Source organism: Podarcis raffonei, chromosome 2 (genome assembly GCF_027172205.1).
Source record: "Podarcis raffonei isolate rPodRaf1 chromosome 2, rPodRaf1.pri, whole genome shotgun sequence".
In the NCBI taxonomy this organism is placed as follows: domain Eukaryota; kingdom Metazoa; phylum Chordata; class Lepidosauria; order Squamata; family Lacertidae; genus Podarcis; species Podarcis raffonei.
Genome location: NC_070603.1, coordinates 43,824,181 through 43,842,542, shown reverse-complemented (window position 1 = coordinate 43,842,542; position 18,362 = coordinate 43,824,181). Strand labels below are relative to the sequence as shown.

At 46.1% G+C, this 18,362-nt stretch overlaps 1 protein-coding gene across 3 annotated transcripts in view; it reads right to left on the bottom strand.

Annotated features, from left to right (window-relative positions):
- Positions 1-1,110: 1,110 nt before the first annotated feature.
- The window catches only part of PKN1 (protein kinase N1), a 64,617-nt gene continuing 47,365 nt past the window's right edge, over positions 1,111-18,362 (bottom strand). For 2 of the 3 annotated variants that reach the window (XM_053376316.1, XM_053376314.1), the window contains exons 10-22: positions 17,381-17,456; positions 14,987-15,149; positions 14,205-14,301; positions 13,981-14,066; positions 13,357-13,435; positions 13,008-13,099; positions 12,137-12,313; positions 11,785-11,847; positions 11,394-11,470; positions 10,141-10,283; positions 9,440-9,547; positions 9,019-9,099; positions 1,111-6,548 (exon numbers count right to left, since the gene is read on the bottom strand). In XM_053376316.1, the coding sequence (XP_053232291.1) occupies positions 6,345-6,548; positions 9,019-9,099; positions 9,440-9,547; positions 10,141-10,283; positions 11,394-11,470; positions 11,785-11,847; positions 12,137-12,313; positions 13,008-13,099; positions 13,357-13,435; positions 13,981-14,066; positions 14,205-14,301; positions 14,987-15,149; positions 17,381-17,456 (1,446 nt within the window). In that variant the 3' untranslated portion in view covers positions 1,111-6,344. The remainder of the gene's footprint in view (positions 6,549-9,018; positions 9,100-9,439; positions 9,548-10,140; positions 10,284-11,393; positions 11,471-11,784; positions 11,848-12,136; positions 12,314-13,007; positions 13,100-13,356; positions 13,436-13,980; positions 14,067-14,204; positions 14,302-14,986; positions 15,150-17,380; positions 17,457-18,362) is intronic. The other variant, XM_053376315.1, reaches the window with a different exon arrangement.

The window sequence follows — 18,362 nt, the reverse complement described above, 5'->3', positions numbered from 1 at the left end:
TGCTTCAGCATTTTTTCCTCCCATCCAGCTTTAGTAAGAGTGTTGCCAGGTGGTGTTTACTGTGGAACTGATGCTGCTCATGCATTCAAGGGTTGAGTTTTTCTTTCTTTCCTTGCAACATCCACATGTCGTCAATGGCATCAAAATGCCAGCCTGCATTTTTATCCTTCACTTAATCAAGGTTTAAAAATTCCGTAGAAAATCTGATGCTAAAAATAACCTGTTAACGGTGGCCTGCATGTGATATATGAATGACTCACTTTGCAGAATTAAACGCCTGTCTAGAAGCACCATCATCCCTTAAAGCAAGCAGAGGCAGATCTGACTTTTTCACCTTTGCTGGATTCTGAAGAGGATAAAAGAAAAAGAAAAGAACAGCCTCTTGCAATGGGCTCCATGTCAAAAGGTGGTTAGATCTCCACCTACCTCACACTAACAATGGACATAAAAAGTCAGTCATGTGGTCCCCAGAGCATAAATATAAAGGACAAGGTGGTCTAGCCATGCTACCGTCCCCTAAACCTTTTCACAGTATGGATACTGGTTACTGAAGCTTTCATCTTCCAGCCTACTGGAAGTGTCCTGCAGAGTTTTAAGTAGGCAGGAAGATGAAAGCTTCACACACATAACTTGGCTTCACTTCAGTGGTGGGAAAGCAGGTAGCAAGGCTGCTGAAAAACAGGACTGTGGTCCAACATCCTTAATAGCTGTACAGAGGAAGAAATGCTAACAGGGATGTAGCACACCTGCTGAAATTCCCTCTATGCAGCTCTTACAGGTGAAAAGTACTGCCCTTTCTTGCAAGCCGCCATACCAGTAGCGACTGTCTTATTGACACAACCAGTTCAAGCTATTTATGACTCACTCCAAATGGTGGCCCAGCATGGATTAGCTGGGGCATTAAGCCATTGATAAATTCTGTGTTTTTCCTTTAGTAAGTCATATGCAAAAAGGAAAAGAGGACGCAAAGAAATTTCTGGACACCCATTGCTGATAACTACCAAAACATGATGTGTGCCGTGCAACAGAAGTATCACAGCAGGAGGGTTTAATAATTTATAGACCTGCAACATGGACAAAGTCTTTAAAGATTAGGCATCAACCTCTTCATTGATTCAAATGAGTTTAATCTAACGGTGAATTTCCATCATCCTACAGCTCAAGCTGTATACAGAATACAGCACATTAGGAAGGAGACCAGAGTGAGCAGGTATGAAATTGGTCTGAAAACATTTTTTCAAAGTGGCAACTTCAATATCACACAGATGTACAGCGGTGGACAGGGAAGGAGGTGCTTTAGCCGAGGCACATGGGAAGAAGGGGCTTTCTAACCACCTGTGACAGGAAATGGCTACGTGTGCTATTTTGCTTGATTGCTTTAGCTAATTCCCTACACTTTACAGAGAAATGTTCTGTACCAGCAAGAGGTTGCAGATGAAGCTGTCCACCTTGGGAGGAATGCTATACAGAGGAATGATGTCCACAGAGATGGCAATCCATGTTATCTTAGTGACACTTTGGAAAAATTAGCTTCAGCCATTAGAATAAGGTAGCATTGTTTAGTAGGGAAAAAGCAGACTCGTTTGATTTAGTTCTGTTAACTCCAATAGTAAAAGGACAGTTTACATGAAAGGAAATACAGGCCAATAGCATAAAGCAATTGTACACTAGCCTATCACCATAAAGTCACCTGCTACAAGACTCTAAGTCATCCCGGCTGCCCCTTTGCATTATAAACCAGGTACACAGATCAAGCACATTTGTAGCCAGAGACGGGAAGGTGAACACAATCAACTTCATCAAGATTCCCTTTCATTCAACTCTACTCCCAACTTCCTGATAGCATGCTAGTGACTGTTCTGGTATCTGATTATGCTATTTGCGAGAATAATAGGGTGCTAAAGGTCCAGTGAGGAACCAAAGGCTGCTGAGAGCATATCTTGCATGGTAGGATGACTGAAGATGGAAGCAATCATAGGATGCAATCTTTTTAATTTCTCCTCTATAGTGGAGTAAGCCAAACAAAGTGGACACAGAGTTGAGCCCAGCAGGGGGCAAGAGGGTTTAAAATCAGAAGGAAGTTGACCCTGAGGAATCAGCATTCTGCATCCATTCTTTCAACTTCCCCACCATCACCCCCCAAAATGTCCCCACTAACGAGCAACAGAATGTGGAACTTTCTGCCCCTGCTGCACTCTCGGTCTCCCTCCACAGTAAACTAAGCCAGGGTTATGTGGGTGGAGCCTGTGCTTAAAATCAAGATTCTGCACCAAGATAACCTGAATTCTGTGAGCTGTATAGATCATACAAAGTACACAGATTTGCATGTATTTACTTGCTTTGAACAGGCAAAGAGAGCTATGCAAAAAACTGAAGCCTGGGTTACTAAAAATCTTTCGCTTCTCCTTTGGCTTCTGAGATTTCTGTAAGACATTACGGACATGCTTTCAAGAGCATAACTGTGACATTAAGAATTAGAAACTTCATTTTAGGAAAATGAAAGCTGAGGTTTTAATGTGCTGGAGTCTGTGTCCAGAATCAAATTTGAAGCTTGCCAACACAGCCCCAAAATCCAGACTGCCCCAATGTTTCACTGCTTTACTGCAGAACACGCTATCTGTGCTTACTGCAACACTCTCCCCCTTTCCAGCCTATAGTTTTAAGACTTGGGAATCATGGTGCTCTATATCCAAATATTGCACACTATCTATCAGAGCCTCCTCCACCACCCCCACATTAGCTACCCCTCTTCTGCCAAAATTTACCCACAAAGTCAGTGTTAGAGTTAAGAACGGAACCCAAGAGACCTTGGATCCAATTCATGGAAGGGCTGGAAACAGAACTGAGTCCTGCCTTTTGCCCGAAGGAGAGCTCTGCTCACTTGCAAGGCTTTTGGTCAGATAGCCTCCAATATGTTAAGGACTAAGTCTACACTTTAAAACTCAAGCTTTATATAAGCAGGTAAGTGAAAGATCCAGACAGCATTTTGTGGCCAAAGTGCGATTCTGGACAGGCAACAGAGGTAGTTACAGTAAGGTAGGAGACTCAGTAGGCAAGACAGAGTTTCAAGTCCACAGCATGACGGTGTCTCCTAGCACAAAATCCATACAGCTACTAAAGTTTGGACGTAGCCCTGTGAAAGATGTAAGAGGCAATGCAAGCAAAGAGGCACAGAGGAAGTTAACAGTGTATCTGGGAACAGAAGCTACTACTCTCTTTCCAGAGTACAGGCTGAAACACAGAAGCCTTAAAAGCAAGCCCTCCCAAATCTAGGACAGAACAAAAAGCCCTGACTTTAAAGCAGGTTGCACTGCAATTCAAGACAAGGAGGCTCAAATTTGTCGATTGTGTTAAAAGGAAAGGAGATCAACCAGCATGAATCCAATATACATACAAGGGCCAAAAAAGAATGAAGAAGAAAACAAACTCCAAGCTGCTTCAAGAAGCCACATATGCTTCAGTTCAGGAGAGACTAAGTGGCAGAGCAATTTCTTCCCCATACAAAATGCTAGACAAAACCCTGGCCCCAGTTCTCCTGCGGCAGCAACCTTTACAAAACCTTTGGTACCCCCCCTTTAAGAGGCAAAGCTGGAATTCTCTCCCTCCAACCCCTGTGGGACGGGACCTTCAGTTCTTTCTTCAAATAGCCCCCAACTCCTGTGTTTTGGTCTCAAAACAGAATTGCATGAGCCTGGTAAAAGCTGAAGTTGAAATAGGGGAAGACTGCAAATAAGAGGAACATCCCCTGAAAGTAAGTAGGAGACTGCAAGTATGTTCAGGAAACTGCCCTGTTCTGAAGGCGTAAGGAGGCCCTGAGCCCTTGTGCTGATACACTAGAAGAGGAGAGGTCCGCTATAACCTCCTGGCCAAAAAGACAGAAATAAATTTGCCTTTTTAAGAATGCATACTCAAAGAGTAACTAATCTGTGTTCAGTGATCTCAATAACCCTTTGATACATGAAACTGCTGAGAGTACTGTAGTAAAAAAGGTGTGTTTCCTCATTCTTTTCACATAGGTTTATGGGCAGAGTGAAACTTCTAAATCTGTCTTCCACAACCTGATGGCTTCCATGTTTTTTCCGACAACAACTCCCAACAGGCCAAGCCAACCTGTATTAGAGGAGGCCAATGTGAGTTGTGATCCAAAACACTGGGAGAGCACCAGGTTGGGGAAGGGTTGCTAATCAACGTTAAAAACCGAAGTAGAGAACCAGGTAATAGTAGCTACACCAAACTGATCACATATAAAAGGGTATCATAGCGGTCATGTGATATGAGCCACAGAGCATTTATCTTGAATGCAGCTCACAGCACCAGGCAAGAGTTTGCCAGTATTTTTTAAAATATGTAATATCTATCTATATATAATGAATCTCAGGAACATTCGTAGGAAATGAACAAACAGTACTCAGGACAGATTTCTCCAAAGGAGAAAGGAGCAACGTAACTCTGCAGCATTTATGCTCAGGATATTTCCATCAAGGACCGTTAATGGGGAGATGTTGCCTCCATCAAACTTCTTGCACTCGTAAGAGAATTTGCTTGGGGCCCAGGCAGAGCCACACTTACACCAGCAACGGCTGTTCTCAAACTCTTCCCTATAGGTGCACATTGCCCCTTTCTCAACAAATCTCTGAACTGCCAAAGCTCAAGCCCAGGTTAGAACCCCTTACTCACACTTCTGTGAGCTAATTTCTCCCTAGCAGAGCAGGGCAAGGAGGATGTTGTCAGCACTGAAAAGGGGAGGGTTTTGGTTTTTTTAGAAAGCTACCCTCCAAAATAAAAAGCAAACCAGGAGCGGAATATGGGGATGGAGTTCCCAAACCATCACCTATTCCTACGTGAGATGTGCTTCCTTAGCATGGCAGCTAGCAGATGTCGCTGCAAAAGCTGGGACACGCGACGGAAACAACAAAATGTTAAGACATGGTGGTGATTTCCAAGTGGTAGATTTGAATTAATAAATGTTGCTGAAATTCATTATTATCCGGGCTCAGTGAACTATTCTGTCTAGCTTGCAATACTTGGCTGTATTATGAATCAAGTGTTGTTTCCTCCTGAGAAGTTCCTCTCCAGCTTTGTTATGTTAAACAGGACTCTTGAGTGTGCATGGCCAGCAGTCGGCAGAAGAAGTGCCAGAAGTCAGCTGCTGTTTAGTAGGCACAGAAGTTATTTAATGTTAACTGCTACTTCATGATGAAACAAGCTCTCGTTGATTGCTGTAATCTACGTGACCAAGCCCACCCAACCAAGCAGCCTTTCGTTTGGCAAGTGTGACCTCTACCTGGGTCAATCAATGATCCTGACTGTTTCTTGCAAGCACGTTAGAAGGCTCTCCCCCCCCCCTGCATATCTTGACTTAAAACCCTCCCTTGGCCTCAGGTGAGTTTGTTCAGGGCATGTTTGTGTGCTTGAATTTCTGCCATGGCTGGCACTGGGGCAGGTGAAACCATTCTATGATTCCCAGCAAGGGCAATATAACAATGCACCTATGTGTTGTGCTGTCAGCACACATGTGCCAATGTTATGAACTGGAGAGAATCTGGGGGGCCAAAGCAGGCAAGCTTTCCTCCCAAAAGCTTACACATTCAGAGCCGGTTCCATTATAAAGCCAAGGGGAATTTGTCTACCACTGAAGTTTGAACAACCAAACCTTTACAGTACATTTTTAGAGAAAAGATGCAAGACAGTGGTGCAAAACAGGACAAAGAAGGTTTCCCCTTCTGGGTTAGGAGTTCAAAACATTGGGTTTCAACAAAAACACCAGAAGGACAAGCCATATCTTTTTTTTTTTTTAAAGGAAGGGGAAAAATCTCAGGCATTTGTTAGGTCAGGGAAAGGCCTTTTGGCTTCTGTGGCTCCAACACCTATGGATTTCTATTCGTGGGAAAGCCTATTTGCTCATTTTTGCAGGCAGTTTGGGAATCAGTGGATAAGCACATGCTATCGCAGAGACTCCGCTGCCCAAGTCTCGGGGCCAACAGCGTCTGTTCTATTGGGCTTGGCCGTCTTTCTTTCTATCTCTTTCTCTGCCCCTCCCCTAGAGCTAGCCAGTGTCCGAGTGTCTGCATGAATGATACTGTGTCCTGAAGGGTGCAGAAGTACTTCTGGGGCTTTCGCGGTCTAGGCTCAGAGCTGGCATATGTCGGTGAACGTTAACTCTACACCCATGAGGTTGGCAGTGCTGCTGGGCTGTCCCAGCTCCACTCGCGGAGCTAACAGCAGGGCTAGCAAGCGTCTCGAGTCACTGGTGGAGCAGAGCCCTGCCCCATACAGGGCTGGCAGTGGTGGTGTTTTTCTTCTTCTTTGGGGGTGGGAATCTCCTTGCCCCCCAACTCCTAGAGCTAGCAGGCATTGGAAACATAGTCAAAGTCCTTGAAGGCATCCTGCTCCTTTTGGGTGAGGGGCCGTGATTCACGGGGCGGCGTCAGCATAGCCGCTTCAGCTGTGAACTCCTCGTCAAAGTTGCTGATGTCTTCGCGGCCCTTGACTACTGGCACAAATGGTGGCTTGATCTTGCGGGCCAGCAGGGCTTCCCAGTCTATGCTCTGTGGAGATAAGAGAGAGAGAGAACCATCAGGGACTTTTGATAAATATCCCATGGAGGGCTGTGAGAGAAGCTGCATGGTACTGGGATGATGCAGCAGACAATGCAGTAGGAGCAGCAATATAGACCAGCACACATTTAAAGCAGTACCATACTGCTTCGGTTATTCCCAAATAATTGTGGGAGCTATAGTTTGTTAAGGGTTCTGAGAGCTGTTAGGTGACCCCTGTTCCCCTCACAGAGCTACCATTCCCAGAGTTCACTGGGAAGAGAGACTGATTGTTGGACTATTCTGGAAACTGTAGATCTTTTGAGGGGGTCTCCTAGCAACTCTCAGGACCCTTAAGAGACTCCACTTCCCTGAGGAGCCATGACTGTTTAAAGACGTACAAAAACCAGTCATCAACATATATAAATCTTTGTTACCAATTTGATATACAGGGATTGAGGGAGGAATGAATATAGAATGAGAGATCTCAGTTTCAACCACAAAGTGGGAAACTGTTTTAAGTGCTATAACAAGGGTGTCTCTGGACCTTAAATTGCGGCTCCTACAACAAAAAATATTATTTATGAAGGTACATTCTTTCACCTTTGGCGGACATGCCCAAGGATTAAGACTTTCTGGGAGATGATCTATAATGAAATGAAAAAGGTATTTAAATATACCTTCCTGAAGAAACCAGAGGCCTTTCTCCTGGGCATGGTCGGCCAATTGGTGCCAAAGAAGGATAGAACTTTTTTTACGTATGCCACAACAGCAGCAAGAATACTTATTGCAAAGTACTGGAAAACACAAGATCTACCCACTTTGGAAGAATGGCAGATGAAGGTGATGGACTACATGGAACTGGCGGAAATGACTGGCAGAATCCGAGACCAGGGAGAAGAGTCGGTGGAATAAGATTGGAAGAAATTTAAAGACTATTTACAGAAACATTGTAAAATTAATGAATGTTAGAAGGATGTTGGAATGATGTTATGCGGCTTTAGCAGAAAAGCTATAAAGGATTTGGGAAAAACTGACTGTTAATTGGTGAAAGGAGGGAAAGTAAAGTTACATTATATTAAGATAAATTACAGGACAAAAATTTGAAAAGATGGAAAGGATTTGCTGAAACAGATAATTGAACTAGAATACAAAAAAGGGAGGTGTGAGGAGGTCAAGGAAATAAGCTAATGAAAGATAAGTTATGGGAAGATTTGCTGTATTTTTTTCCTGCTTTTTTAATGGATTTTTTTTTTAATTTCTTTTTCTCATTCTTGTTTTTTCTTTATTGTGATGTGTTGTATTGTTTTTGTTTAAAATGGTGTTTTTTGCTTTTTCTTTCTGTAATCTTTTAAACTTTAATAAATATTATTTTTAAAAAAATATTATTTAGAATATACTGGACCCCATTATGTTTGTTAAAAAAAGGGCTATCTAAGGTATCTAACTGTTGGGGATTCAATAGGGATAATGCTTCTGTAAAACATATTGTTTTCAAGTGTCCTATATTGAAATATTTTTGGCAGAAGGTAACTGAAACTATCAACAGAACTGTACGGAACGGCCTTACATTTACAGAGCAAAATATCCTTTTGAATTATATGCCCAGCACATGGAACCTTACAAAAGGACAATATGAGTGGACTCTCCGTGCCCTTACCACGGCAAAAAGACCGATACTAATGAACTGGGAAAATAAAAAAGTGGCTCTCTTCTACGATTGGATTGAAGACTTATACTGTAAAAGGTTAAGATCTGGTGAAGTACAATAACAACTTTCTAAAGGAAAAAAAAGTGGTATGATACTGCTTTAAATGTGTAGTGTGGATGAGGCCTGGGGCACTCTTTCCAAATGGTGCATGCTCCATGCTGCTCCATTGCACACCACTAGGGAATGCTGTTGTGCATGCAGAGAAAGGAGCAGCTTCTTCCCTGGTACAGGTTTGAGACAGGAAAACCGCTAGCTAACAATGCTGGGAGTTTTTCATTTACACAGCATGTGTTTTGAGTGTTTTACATAATGGGATAATGTATCCATAATCCTTTACAGCTCTAACATGACAAGAGCCAGACTTGAGTCTTGGGGACAAAGACAAGGTCACCACAAACGCATGAGAAAGAGAGATGGCTATGCGGCCCCTTTTGCAGATGAACATGTTTATCACAGCTTTTGAGGACCTGAGTGATCTTCATCAGATGCATGGAGACAAAACTCCACAATAAATTTGCTTGAGCCTTTCAGAAAAGGACCCACAAGTCTTGCTCTTTTTCTGTGACAGATTAACACGGTTGCTCCTCTGGAAGAAGTGGGGTAATCACAAAAGTACCATCCCGGCTGTAATATTAGGCTGCCGCATAGTCCCAATGAAGGCCGGGCCCACAGTGGGTGCATTTTAGATTCCAAGAAGCCGGGGCAGAGGCTCTCTCAGCATTACCCTGAAGGAGGAATCTGGGAGAAGCAGAAAGACAGACAGAAACTGACCCTGAAGAATGGCTGCTTCTTCACGTCCTCAGCATCTCGCTCACTAGAGCCCAAGCGACGTTCTGGGTTTCGCCGCAACAGCTGAGCGGAGACAGAAAGAGAGAGAGAGAGATCATCAGCACCAGGCTTCCCTGTGAGCAAGCAAAGCTGCTGTTAACCTATTCCTACCCTCCACAGTCTCTCCCAAAGCCTGGGGCGACGGAGAAGAGTGTGCTCTATTTGGCTCATGCTCGGTCCATAATCAGGCCTGGGGTGGGTTGAAGGAATTTGCAAAAGAATGGTGCTCCACTGTGCTCAAGGCCCCCAAACCCTCCCCTTGTTCTCTACAGCCTATGCTCCCTTAAGTAGGAACTACCCCCAACCCTTTTTGACTCTGGCAAGCCTCCAGCCCAGACTGGGGGGGGGGAGCCCCTAGACTCACCCGGCGCATGATGCCGATGGCCTCCGAGGAAAGGAAACGGGGGTAGCGCACTTCATCATTGACGATGCTGTCAAATACTTCCTCTTCGTCATCTCCAGGGAATGGGGACTACAAAGTCAATCGAGGCCGGATCAGTGGATGAAGGGTATCATTGATGATCTGTTCCTCTGGGCATCCCTTAGGATGAACTCCAGGACACCCTTGCTTTCATCTGTGCTGGACCACCCCCCATGCCCCAGTGAGAATAAAGCACCTAGGTGGCTCACATGGCCTTGTATAGGAAACTCTTCTCAAGTCAGTGCTAGCCCACAGAACTTCCAGCCTTGCTCTTCCTAGGCTCTCGTGGAGAACGAGGCCTCTTTAATATCCCTCCTTGGGAACGGCTGCAGTTCAGTGGGAGAATATCTTGCTTTGCAACGGTTTAAATGCCTGACCTAGCCAGGTTGGACTTGGAGAGACTCCTGGGCAGCCATGGCAATTACTGAGCAAGATGGGCCAATGATCATATGTCACCCAAAACATCCAAGTTCTTCTGCACGCTCTCTCTCTCTCTGTGTGTGCGCAACCCCTCAGCCCCCAAACCTACACACACACACACACACACACACACACACACACACACAATCCTATGCTTCATTGCCAATAATGAAACCTGGTCTCTTGCACTCACTGTTTTCCTCAGTCAAACAGGTGGGACTCACCTCCCCTACAAGCATCTCGTAGATAAGGACCCCCAAGCCCCACCAGTCAACGGCTCTTGTGTATGATGTGTCTGTCAACACCTCAGGAGCCAAGAACTCTGGAGTCCCACAGAAGGTGCTGGTGCGGTCAGCGTAGCCCATCCCTGGCAGAGCAAAAGAAAGTGGTTATTAACACGTTCCCTCACCGACAGCCCTCTGCAAAGTGCCTGCCAGGGAGGGACAAACATCTGGAAACATTTGAGGGGTACTTTTGAAATAAGGGATAGATGAAGCACATTTGGAGGATTTCACATTACAGTGGAGAACTGGGCTAAGAAAGCTTAAGCAAAACAGACCATTCCTCCCCTCTGCATGCTCCCCACCAACCAGGTCTTTTGGGGATCATTGTAGATTAGTTTAGTGCCTACCAGGGCAGTTGTTTTAGTCTGGCATCATTTCTACAAGGCTGTACTTCGTTTGCATTTTGATTTAGAGCAGGAGCGGTCAACATTTTTCAGGTTGAGGGCCAAGGGCTGCAAGCCAGCATGAACACACATTCGGACGCATGTGCACACCCATGGAGCACATAGTGCATACAGTCCCGGGAGTGTGGAGAGAAGATGAAAAGCAGCCTGCACACACACACAGTTGGGGGGGGGGCGCGCGCACACACACACACACAACAAAGCAGGCACGCACACACTCAGTTGAAGGGGGGACAGGCTGGCAGATACAAATGTATCTCTCCTCTCTCCCCCCGCCCCAGTATACTATAAAAAGAGGAATCAATGCAGGGGCGAGGGAAGAAGTGCTACTGCACTTCCTGCAGCTTGGCACCAATGAAAAGATATGCATTCTGCAGCTTCAAGCTTTGGCTGCTCTCGAGTTCCTTAGCAGAGATTATATCTCTTCATTAGGTGTCAGCGTGAAGCTACAGGAAGTGCCTGGGACAAAAGTTACTGAGAGCTGCAGAATCACTCTGTCTAAGGAGTTTTAGTGATGTTTAAGGACTGCAAAGGCTTAAAAAATAATTAAGTGCAATAACTATGCATCCAAGCAAGGCCACAAGGTAAATCTGCAAAATTCTGGAAAAAAGTGCTTTAACAAATTCTGGAAAATCCTGAAAATGTCAAATGTCGGGCAGGGGGGTGGGGGTGGAAAAAGGTCTGTGGCCATTAAAATATCTTACAGCCTGCAGGCTGTGGGTTCACTACCCCCAGTTTAGAGGATCCTATGCCTACCGTGGAGGTATCCATCTCACCCCAGACAATCACCTTCTTTGCAGAGGCCGAAGTCTGCAATCTTCACAAAACCCTCTGTGTCCAGCAGTAAGTTATCCAGCTTCAGATCCCTGCAGGGCAAGAGAATTTTAGGCAGAGAGAACCACTGCATTCTGCAGAAACTATTAGCCAACCTCACTGAAGGGAGCTACAGGGTTAACTGAAGTTGCACTGTAACACAGGAATCCTGTATAGTATTGCACAGCTCTTTGTTTGGCAGGAGACACCACGATTATCCCACTGTGCATAGGCAGATGAACAACACCCTGCTACGCTATAACACATATCAAGCAGCACAGAGCAAAAAGACAACACGGAAGAGTGCAGAAGAGACTCTGGGAGGGGAGGAATTTACCAGAATGGTGGCCCTCATGGCGTTACCTACCTGTATACAATTTTGTGGTCGTGAAGAAACTGCAGCCCCAGCACAACGCAAGCAGCATAAAACCTACAGAGGGCAAGAGAGGGAGAGACCATGACCAGCCCTTCTCTGGTTAGTCAGCAGGGACTAACTAAATGCATGAAGGCTTCAAGAAGAGAAGTGTGCAGAAACAGGCAAAGTAAATAGGCCTGGAAAGGCAGACTCGCCACCCACTGCATCCCTGCCTAATTGGCTCTCAGTGTGCTGGCAAGAGAGCAAGTGACCCCAAAACAGCAATGGGCAAGATGCTTTTAGGCGCCTCTAGCCCCTTTCCATTGCCTGCCCTGTGGCTCCCTCTCCCTGACCCATAACTCACGTGGCACGTGGCTCTGTGAATACATCTGTGTGGATGTGCATCATGAGGTCTCCGCCTGCTGTGTACTCCATGACAAAGCAGACATGCTGGGGTGTCTGGAAACAGGCGAAGAGGTTCACTAGGAAGGGGTGTCGTGCATGGGTCACGATCTCAAAGATCCTCTTCTCGCACATCAGGCTAGTAGGGAAGGGGGGGGGGGAGAGAAACCATGTCAGGAGGGTGACAAGCACACATTGCCTGGCACTCTAAAAACAGGCTGTTGCCTTCACAGTTGCAATTTGTGCATTTGTCACTGCTTGTGTGTGTGTGCATCCACATGCATGCATGGCTGTCTCACTGAGAAGACACAGAGCTGTGAAGGCAGAGATCTACCACATCGGAACTGCCTCCCTCCCAGCTCCCACTCCCACACAATTCAATGCATACATGCATTTTACCCTTATGTATAGTGGGGTGTGGGGAGCCTTGATGCTACTTGAGGCAGGCACATGTGGGATAAAGTATTCCCATGGGAGTGATCAAAGAGACAGACACAGCATGGGAGGTTACAGCACCTTTGGAGTAATGGCATTTAACTGGCTAGAACTGCTCCCTCCTCCCCTTTGGGGGACCTTGGGAGCTGCATGAGCCCATGGCTCCTCATGAGAAGTAACGTGCTTTTTCAGCTCCTGCATACAAATACCATTTCTCTTGCATACACACATAATCTTTCTGCCAAGGCAACAGGAACAGAGCCTAGTATGGGGATGGAGACTCAGGTCTTATCCCAAACTAGCACTATTATGACACCAAAATCATATTAAAAATGCCCAGAGATGCCCTCCAGCCCCCCTGCCACCATGCCTTTCCTTGGCTGCTGGAACAGACTCACCTCTCCACCTCATCCCTTGCAACGATGTCACCCTTCTTCAAGGCTTTAATAGCAAATAGCTCCCCTGTGCGGTGCAATTCAGACAGCAGCACCTACGCCCAAGGCGAACACAAGAAAGGCAGAATAGATCAGCGACTAAACTAGCATCTAACATTTCTCTGACACTGAAGAGGCAAACTAGGACATCAGGAGAGGTTCAAGCAGAAGAAGTGAGGAGCCAGGGTTCCAGACCCTAGTCACCCACTAGCAGATGGCCTTATGCCTCTCAGGATGGGGGGGAAGCAGATGCACCTCTTGGAGGAATATAAGATAGCTAGAAGTATTGAGGAGGAATTATTAGAATACTCACTTTGCCAAAGTGGCCACGCCCCAGCACAGCGACAAATCGGAAGTCATCCAATGCTAGAGGCATTTTTCTCAGGTGGCTGCTGTGAGATAAAAAGAACAAGTTGGAGAAAGCTGTCCCCCCACCTCTCTCCCCCACCCCAAAAAACCACACACACACATACACAATGAGCTTCTCCACACTTGGGCCTATGAATGTCAGCTCATGTGAGAATCCCCTGTTTCTGCAACAGGGAACACCACACTTTGGGCACTATGAAAGGTGGTAGGGAAGCAAGACATATGTTATCAATGGTGTTACACTTAAAACTTCAGTGGTTTGTGAAATCTGCATGTGCACATTCCAGGCAAGCACCCCAGACAACAATATATTATGTTTGCTATCTCCCAAACCGAAGTAACTGCTGGAAATAAGAGGTCAAGAAATGTTGGAACCCGTGCAAGGGATGCGCCACAACTAAGCTTTCATTGCACTATAGACTGAGGTTAGCCACTTTAGGAGGCAGGGTTGGAACATGGTAAGGAGGTGCGGTGCAATTGAAGTGTGTATATGACATAGAAGGTGAGCAAGGATCTGCATATAGGGGGTGCATGAGGAGTGGGAGGGGGAATAATGATTGTCCCCTACCTGTGGAAAGCACCATCAGATCCTCTTGCCTCCCCTCCTGGGCCCAGCTCCACCTGGAAGGGAATCTCCTCCCCAACTTGTGAGGTCTGAAGAGACAAGCACACAAACAAATTAGAGGCATCTGCAAATGGCAGATTCAGGCAACTCACTGCTGTTCAGAGGAGCAGACAAGGGAGCAACTTCCAGGCAGACAGATGAAAGAGGGGAAGAACACAGACACTTACCAACAAGACCTTCCCAGGAAGCTCACTGTCATCCTGGCCCACCTGCTCAATTTGAATTCTGTCCCCATCCAAGCTCAGCTTCTCAATGGCAATGTCCCTGGAGAAAAGGAGAAAATGCCACTCTGGAGAATCCCAGGCAATAACATCATGGGGTTGCAGTTGAGTAAGAAATGGAGGCAAGCAGCACCCAGATCACTGCCTCCAGGCCTCAGCATCACACTGGCAGCAGTCTAGGTAGCCTAGGCAAGAGCTAGACCTGCAGGAGAACATCTCTGTGTCTTGGAGAAAGGCACATGCTTATTGGGGGGGGGAGCTCTGATTGCTTTGTGAACTGGGCCCTGGAAGGAAGTTGTCAAGGGGTCTAGAAACCTGCATGGCTATGGCACAGCCACAAATGAGAGCAAGCACAATCGTGATATTCTTATAATCCTAGACAACACCCACCTAGTGGTACCCTAATGCCCAACCGAGAATAGGGTACCTCAACATTGCCCCTTCAAACATATTGTTTCCCCTCAAATCCCCTTCTTTCCTTAACCCAGGAATAGGCAAACTCCAGCCCTCCAGATGTTTTGAGACTACAATTCCCATCATCCCTGGGCCACTGGTCCTGTTAGCTAGGGATGATGGGAATTGTAGTGCCAAAACATCTGGAGGGCCAGAGTTTGCCTATGCCTGCCTTGACCCTAGCAACCAAAGAAAAAAAGAGAGCCACAATATAAAAGAACTTGTGTTTCCCTGTTGCACAGGCTGCTTACCCACCCAGTCTAGTAGGCACCTACCCAGAGTTGAGGCTGTGCCTGCTTTCGGAGCCAGATGTTGGGGTCATCTGCGTTGAAGGGCTGTAAGTGCCTGTGGTGTTGGCCGTGGGGATGATGCGCCGCAGGAGTCGCACCCAAGTGGCAATATCAATGTTCATCTGGCGGGCACGCAGGAAAGCTTTCCCTTGGGGAGAAATGTCAGACCATAAACCCTGAGAGTGCTGCTGCATCAAAGCAAGCCTTCTGTTTCTAACACAGCCCAACCAGCGAACCCCAGGAAAGCCCATATGCAGTGCATGAGGACAATCGCCTTCTTCCACTGCTGTTTTCACAACTGGCATTCTGGCTCTGGCTCTGAACCTGGGGGCAGCATATAAGGCATCATCTAGTAGGAGCTGGGGACATGGGTGGCGCTGTGGGTTAAACCACAGAGCCTAGGATTTGCCGATCAGAAGGTCGATGGTTTGAATCTTCGCGACGGGGTGAGCTCCTGTTGCTCGGTCCCTGCTCCTGCCAACCTAGCAGTTCGAAAGCACATCAAAGTGCAAGTAGATAAATAGGTACCGCTCTGGCGGGAAGGTAAACAGCGCTTCCGTGCACTGCTCTGGTTCACCAGAAGCAGCTTAGACATGCTGGCCACATGACCCGGAAGCTGTATGCTGGCTCCCTCGGCCAATAAAGTGATATGAGCGCCGCAACCCCAGAGTCGGCCACGACTGGACCTAATGGTCAGGGGTCCCTTACCTAGTAGCAGATGACTGCCAAACAAACTGAGGACAAGGCTAATTCCCTTTCAAAGCGACCACCATATCCTATGGAAATGCATCCACAGGTTAACAATGTGTAATGAAGAAATCTGTTCTCTTCTGAATCAATCAGATTCTCTGGGTGGCCCCAGGTTCTAGCCATTTGGTATGGCTTTACTTGTTTTATATGACCCCCAACAGTTTTATTTGTCTTTATAATTGTGCATCATCTTGTTGTAACCAGCTCTGGAATCACATGGTGAAAGGTGGGAAAAGAAATTTTTATAAATAAATAGCATTAAGCCAGCAAGTCAAGAATCTTCAGTCACAAGCAATTAGTGACGATGACTGAAATGTACAAAATACTTCATTTTATAGTGAAGGTGGGTCCTCACGCCTGCCTTCATTAATGCAAGTGCTTTAACGATGTAGTCATGAAACGCTTCACTCTCCCGAAAGACCTGTGGTTAATACCTTCCAAATCTAAGCATATTGTGTATGTGATAACACAGCTATTTTGAGAGCTGGTGTAGCCTACAGGCTGAAAGTGAGCAGCGACATATCTGGTTCAAATCTCACGTTAGCTGCAAGCTTATTATGCGGCCTTAAGAAAGCCACTATCCTCTCATCTCCAGCCCTATGCCATACAAGAGTGCCACTGTCCTCTCTTACGGGTCTGTTGTAAGGATTACTAAGATATTGCAGTGAAGCGCTTTTAACCCTTGAACTATACCACACACACACACACACACACACACACACTCTAAGTGTTACCAGTATCATTCTCTTTCCCTGTAGTGCCTGTACCCATGAAGAAGGAAGACCACCCTTCATTGAGACCACATACACGTAAGTGGACATAATGCTACCAGGATGATGTGATCAGCTTATGGAAAGAAACATTTACATGAAGTGCAGTATTAAATGATAGTTCCTAAGACTTATAAGACGATGGGGGTTCCAACCCTTTTCTGACCTAGTTGTGCAAGGGAGTTTTTTCCTGAAGTGTTGAAGGATTTCTGACTAGACCCATCCCCATTTCCAAGTGCCAGTAAGAGCAACTTGCACATTCCTTCTTAAATAATATGTCATATCAAACTTCCACTCCTGACAATACCCCACAAGGAACTCTGATTGCACCTACCTGTCACTAAATTATGACACAGTGGGTGGAGTTCAATGTTGCACTATGGTGCACATCCTGCCAGTGCAAACACTGCAGCTTGCCAGTCAGAATGATCTCCCTTTCCTCCTTCCCCCATGCACTGTTTTTTTTTTGGGGGGGGGGAGAAGAGAAACCCCACAAGTCAATTTCAGGGGGTGCCAGGGGAGGATAGGAGGGGAAGGCCACGTTGTGGAAGCCCTCACACAAGGCTTGCGCTGATAGGATTCCTTAGGTGGATACCACTGTACACAGTCAGCAACACAGCTTGTTTTCTTCTCCCAAACTAACCCAGGGTTACCCAATGTGCTGCTGCTGGACTACAACTCCCATCATTCACCTGGAGGGCACAACAATGGCTACCTGTGAGCTAAGCTGTTGGCAGAAGGATGCGTGATTCAATCAATCATTCTACAATGTGTGTTAAGAAAGCACCTAAGAAAACCAGGCAAGGCTAGGGTTGCGAAGATGCTGCCTGCCCTTTTGGCGTTTCCACCCAACCCTTACCTTGCTGCTTGGAGAAGATCTTCTTCTGCCGCTGGAGCTTGGGTATGCGCTCAATGACAGGGTTGAAAAAGGTAACCTGCAGCAGGGGAAAATGACATAAGCTAGTCAAGGGTGAGTTTGCACACTGGGCGATAATTTCTGCTATGAACACTACTGCAAAAAGAGCCTCAAGGCTGAGGCCGTATGGGTAGGTTATAAAGCACACCCACATAGAATGGGATAGAAGACATCTCCACCTTGGAGCAGGAGGGAGGGGCTTAGCCTTTCTCAGCCCCAGGGCAACCACTCCAGGGGCTGCTAGGCCAGCGCTGGGTGTGGCCTTCCCACACTCCTGAACACACATATGTACACCACATACATGCAGGCGGACAGAGGCGTGCACACTCAGATCAGGTGATCCGTGCAAATCATCATCACCATCATCATTTTATTTGTATGCCACCTTTGCATAGTAAAAACCATGCTCAAAGTGGCTTACAACATGAAAACATTTGCAGAATTACAAACATAACAAAAGTAGTCCTAAGCAATAAATAAAACTCATCAGAAAGAACACAACCAAACTGAACCATTTCCACATAAATCATAGTTAAGATCTAAAAATATATGAAAAAATATTATCAATAACACAAAACCATCTAAACCAGAGCTTTCCAAACTTTCCATTTCAGTGATGCACTCTTTAGACATGCATCATTTCGTGACACAGTAATTCAGTTTTACTAGCAAACCAAAGGTTAAACAAACCCATTTCCAGCCCCAGGAGGGGCGTGGGGAGCATTGATGTGACACACCGACAGATTGCAGCCGAAATATTAACATGTTGCGATACACAGTTTGGAAAGCTCTGATCTAAACAATACCCCAGCCCAAGAGTCTTGTCACCAGCCTCAGCTTCTTTACCATCACAGTGGGAAACTTAAATCTTTCCCCACTGCCCAGCCCTGTCATGAGGATGAAAACAGGGACAGCCAAGCACTGT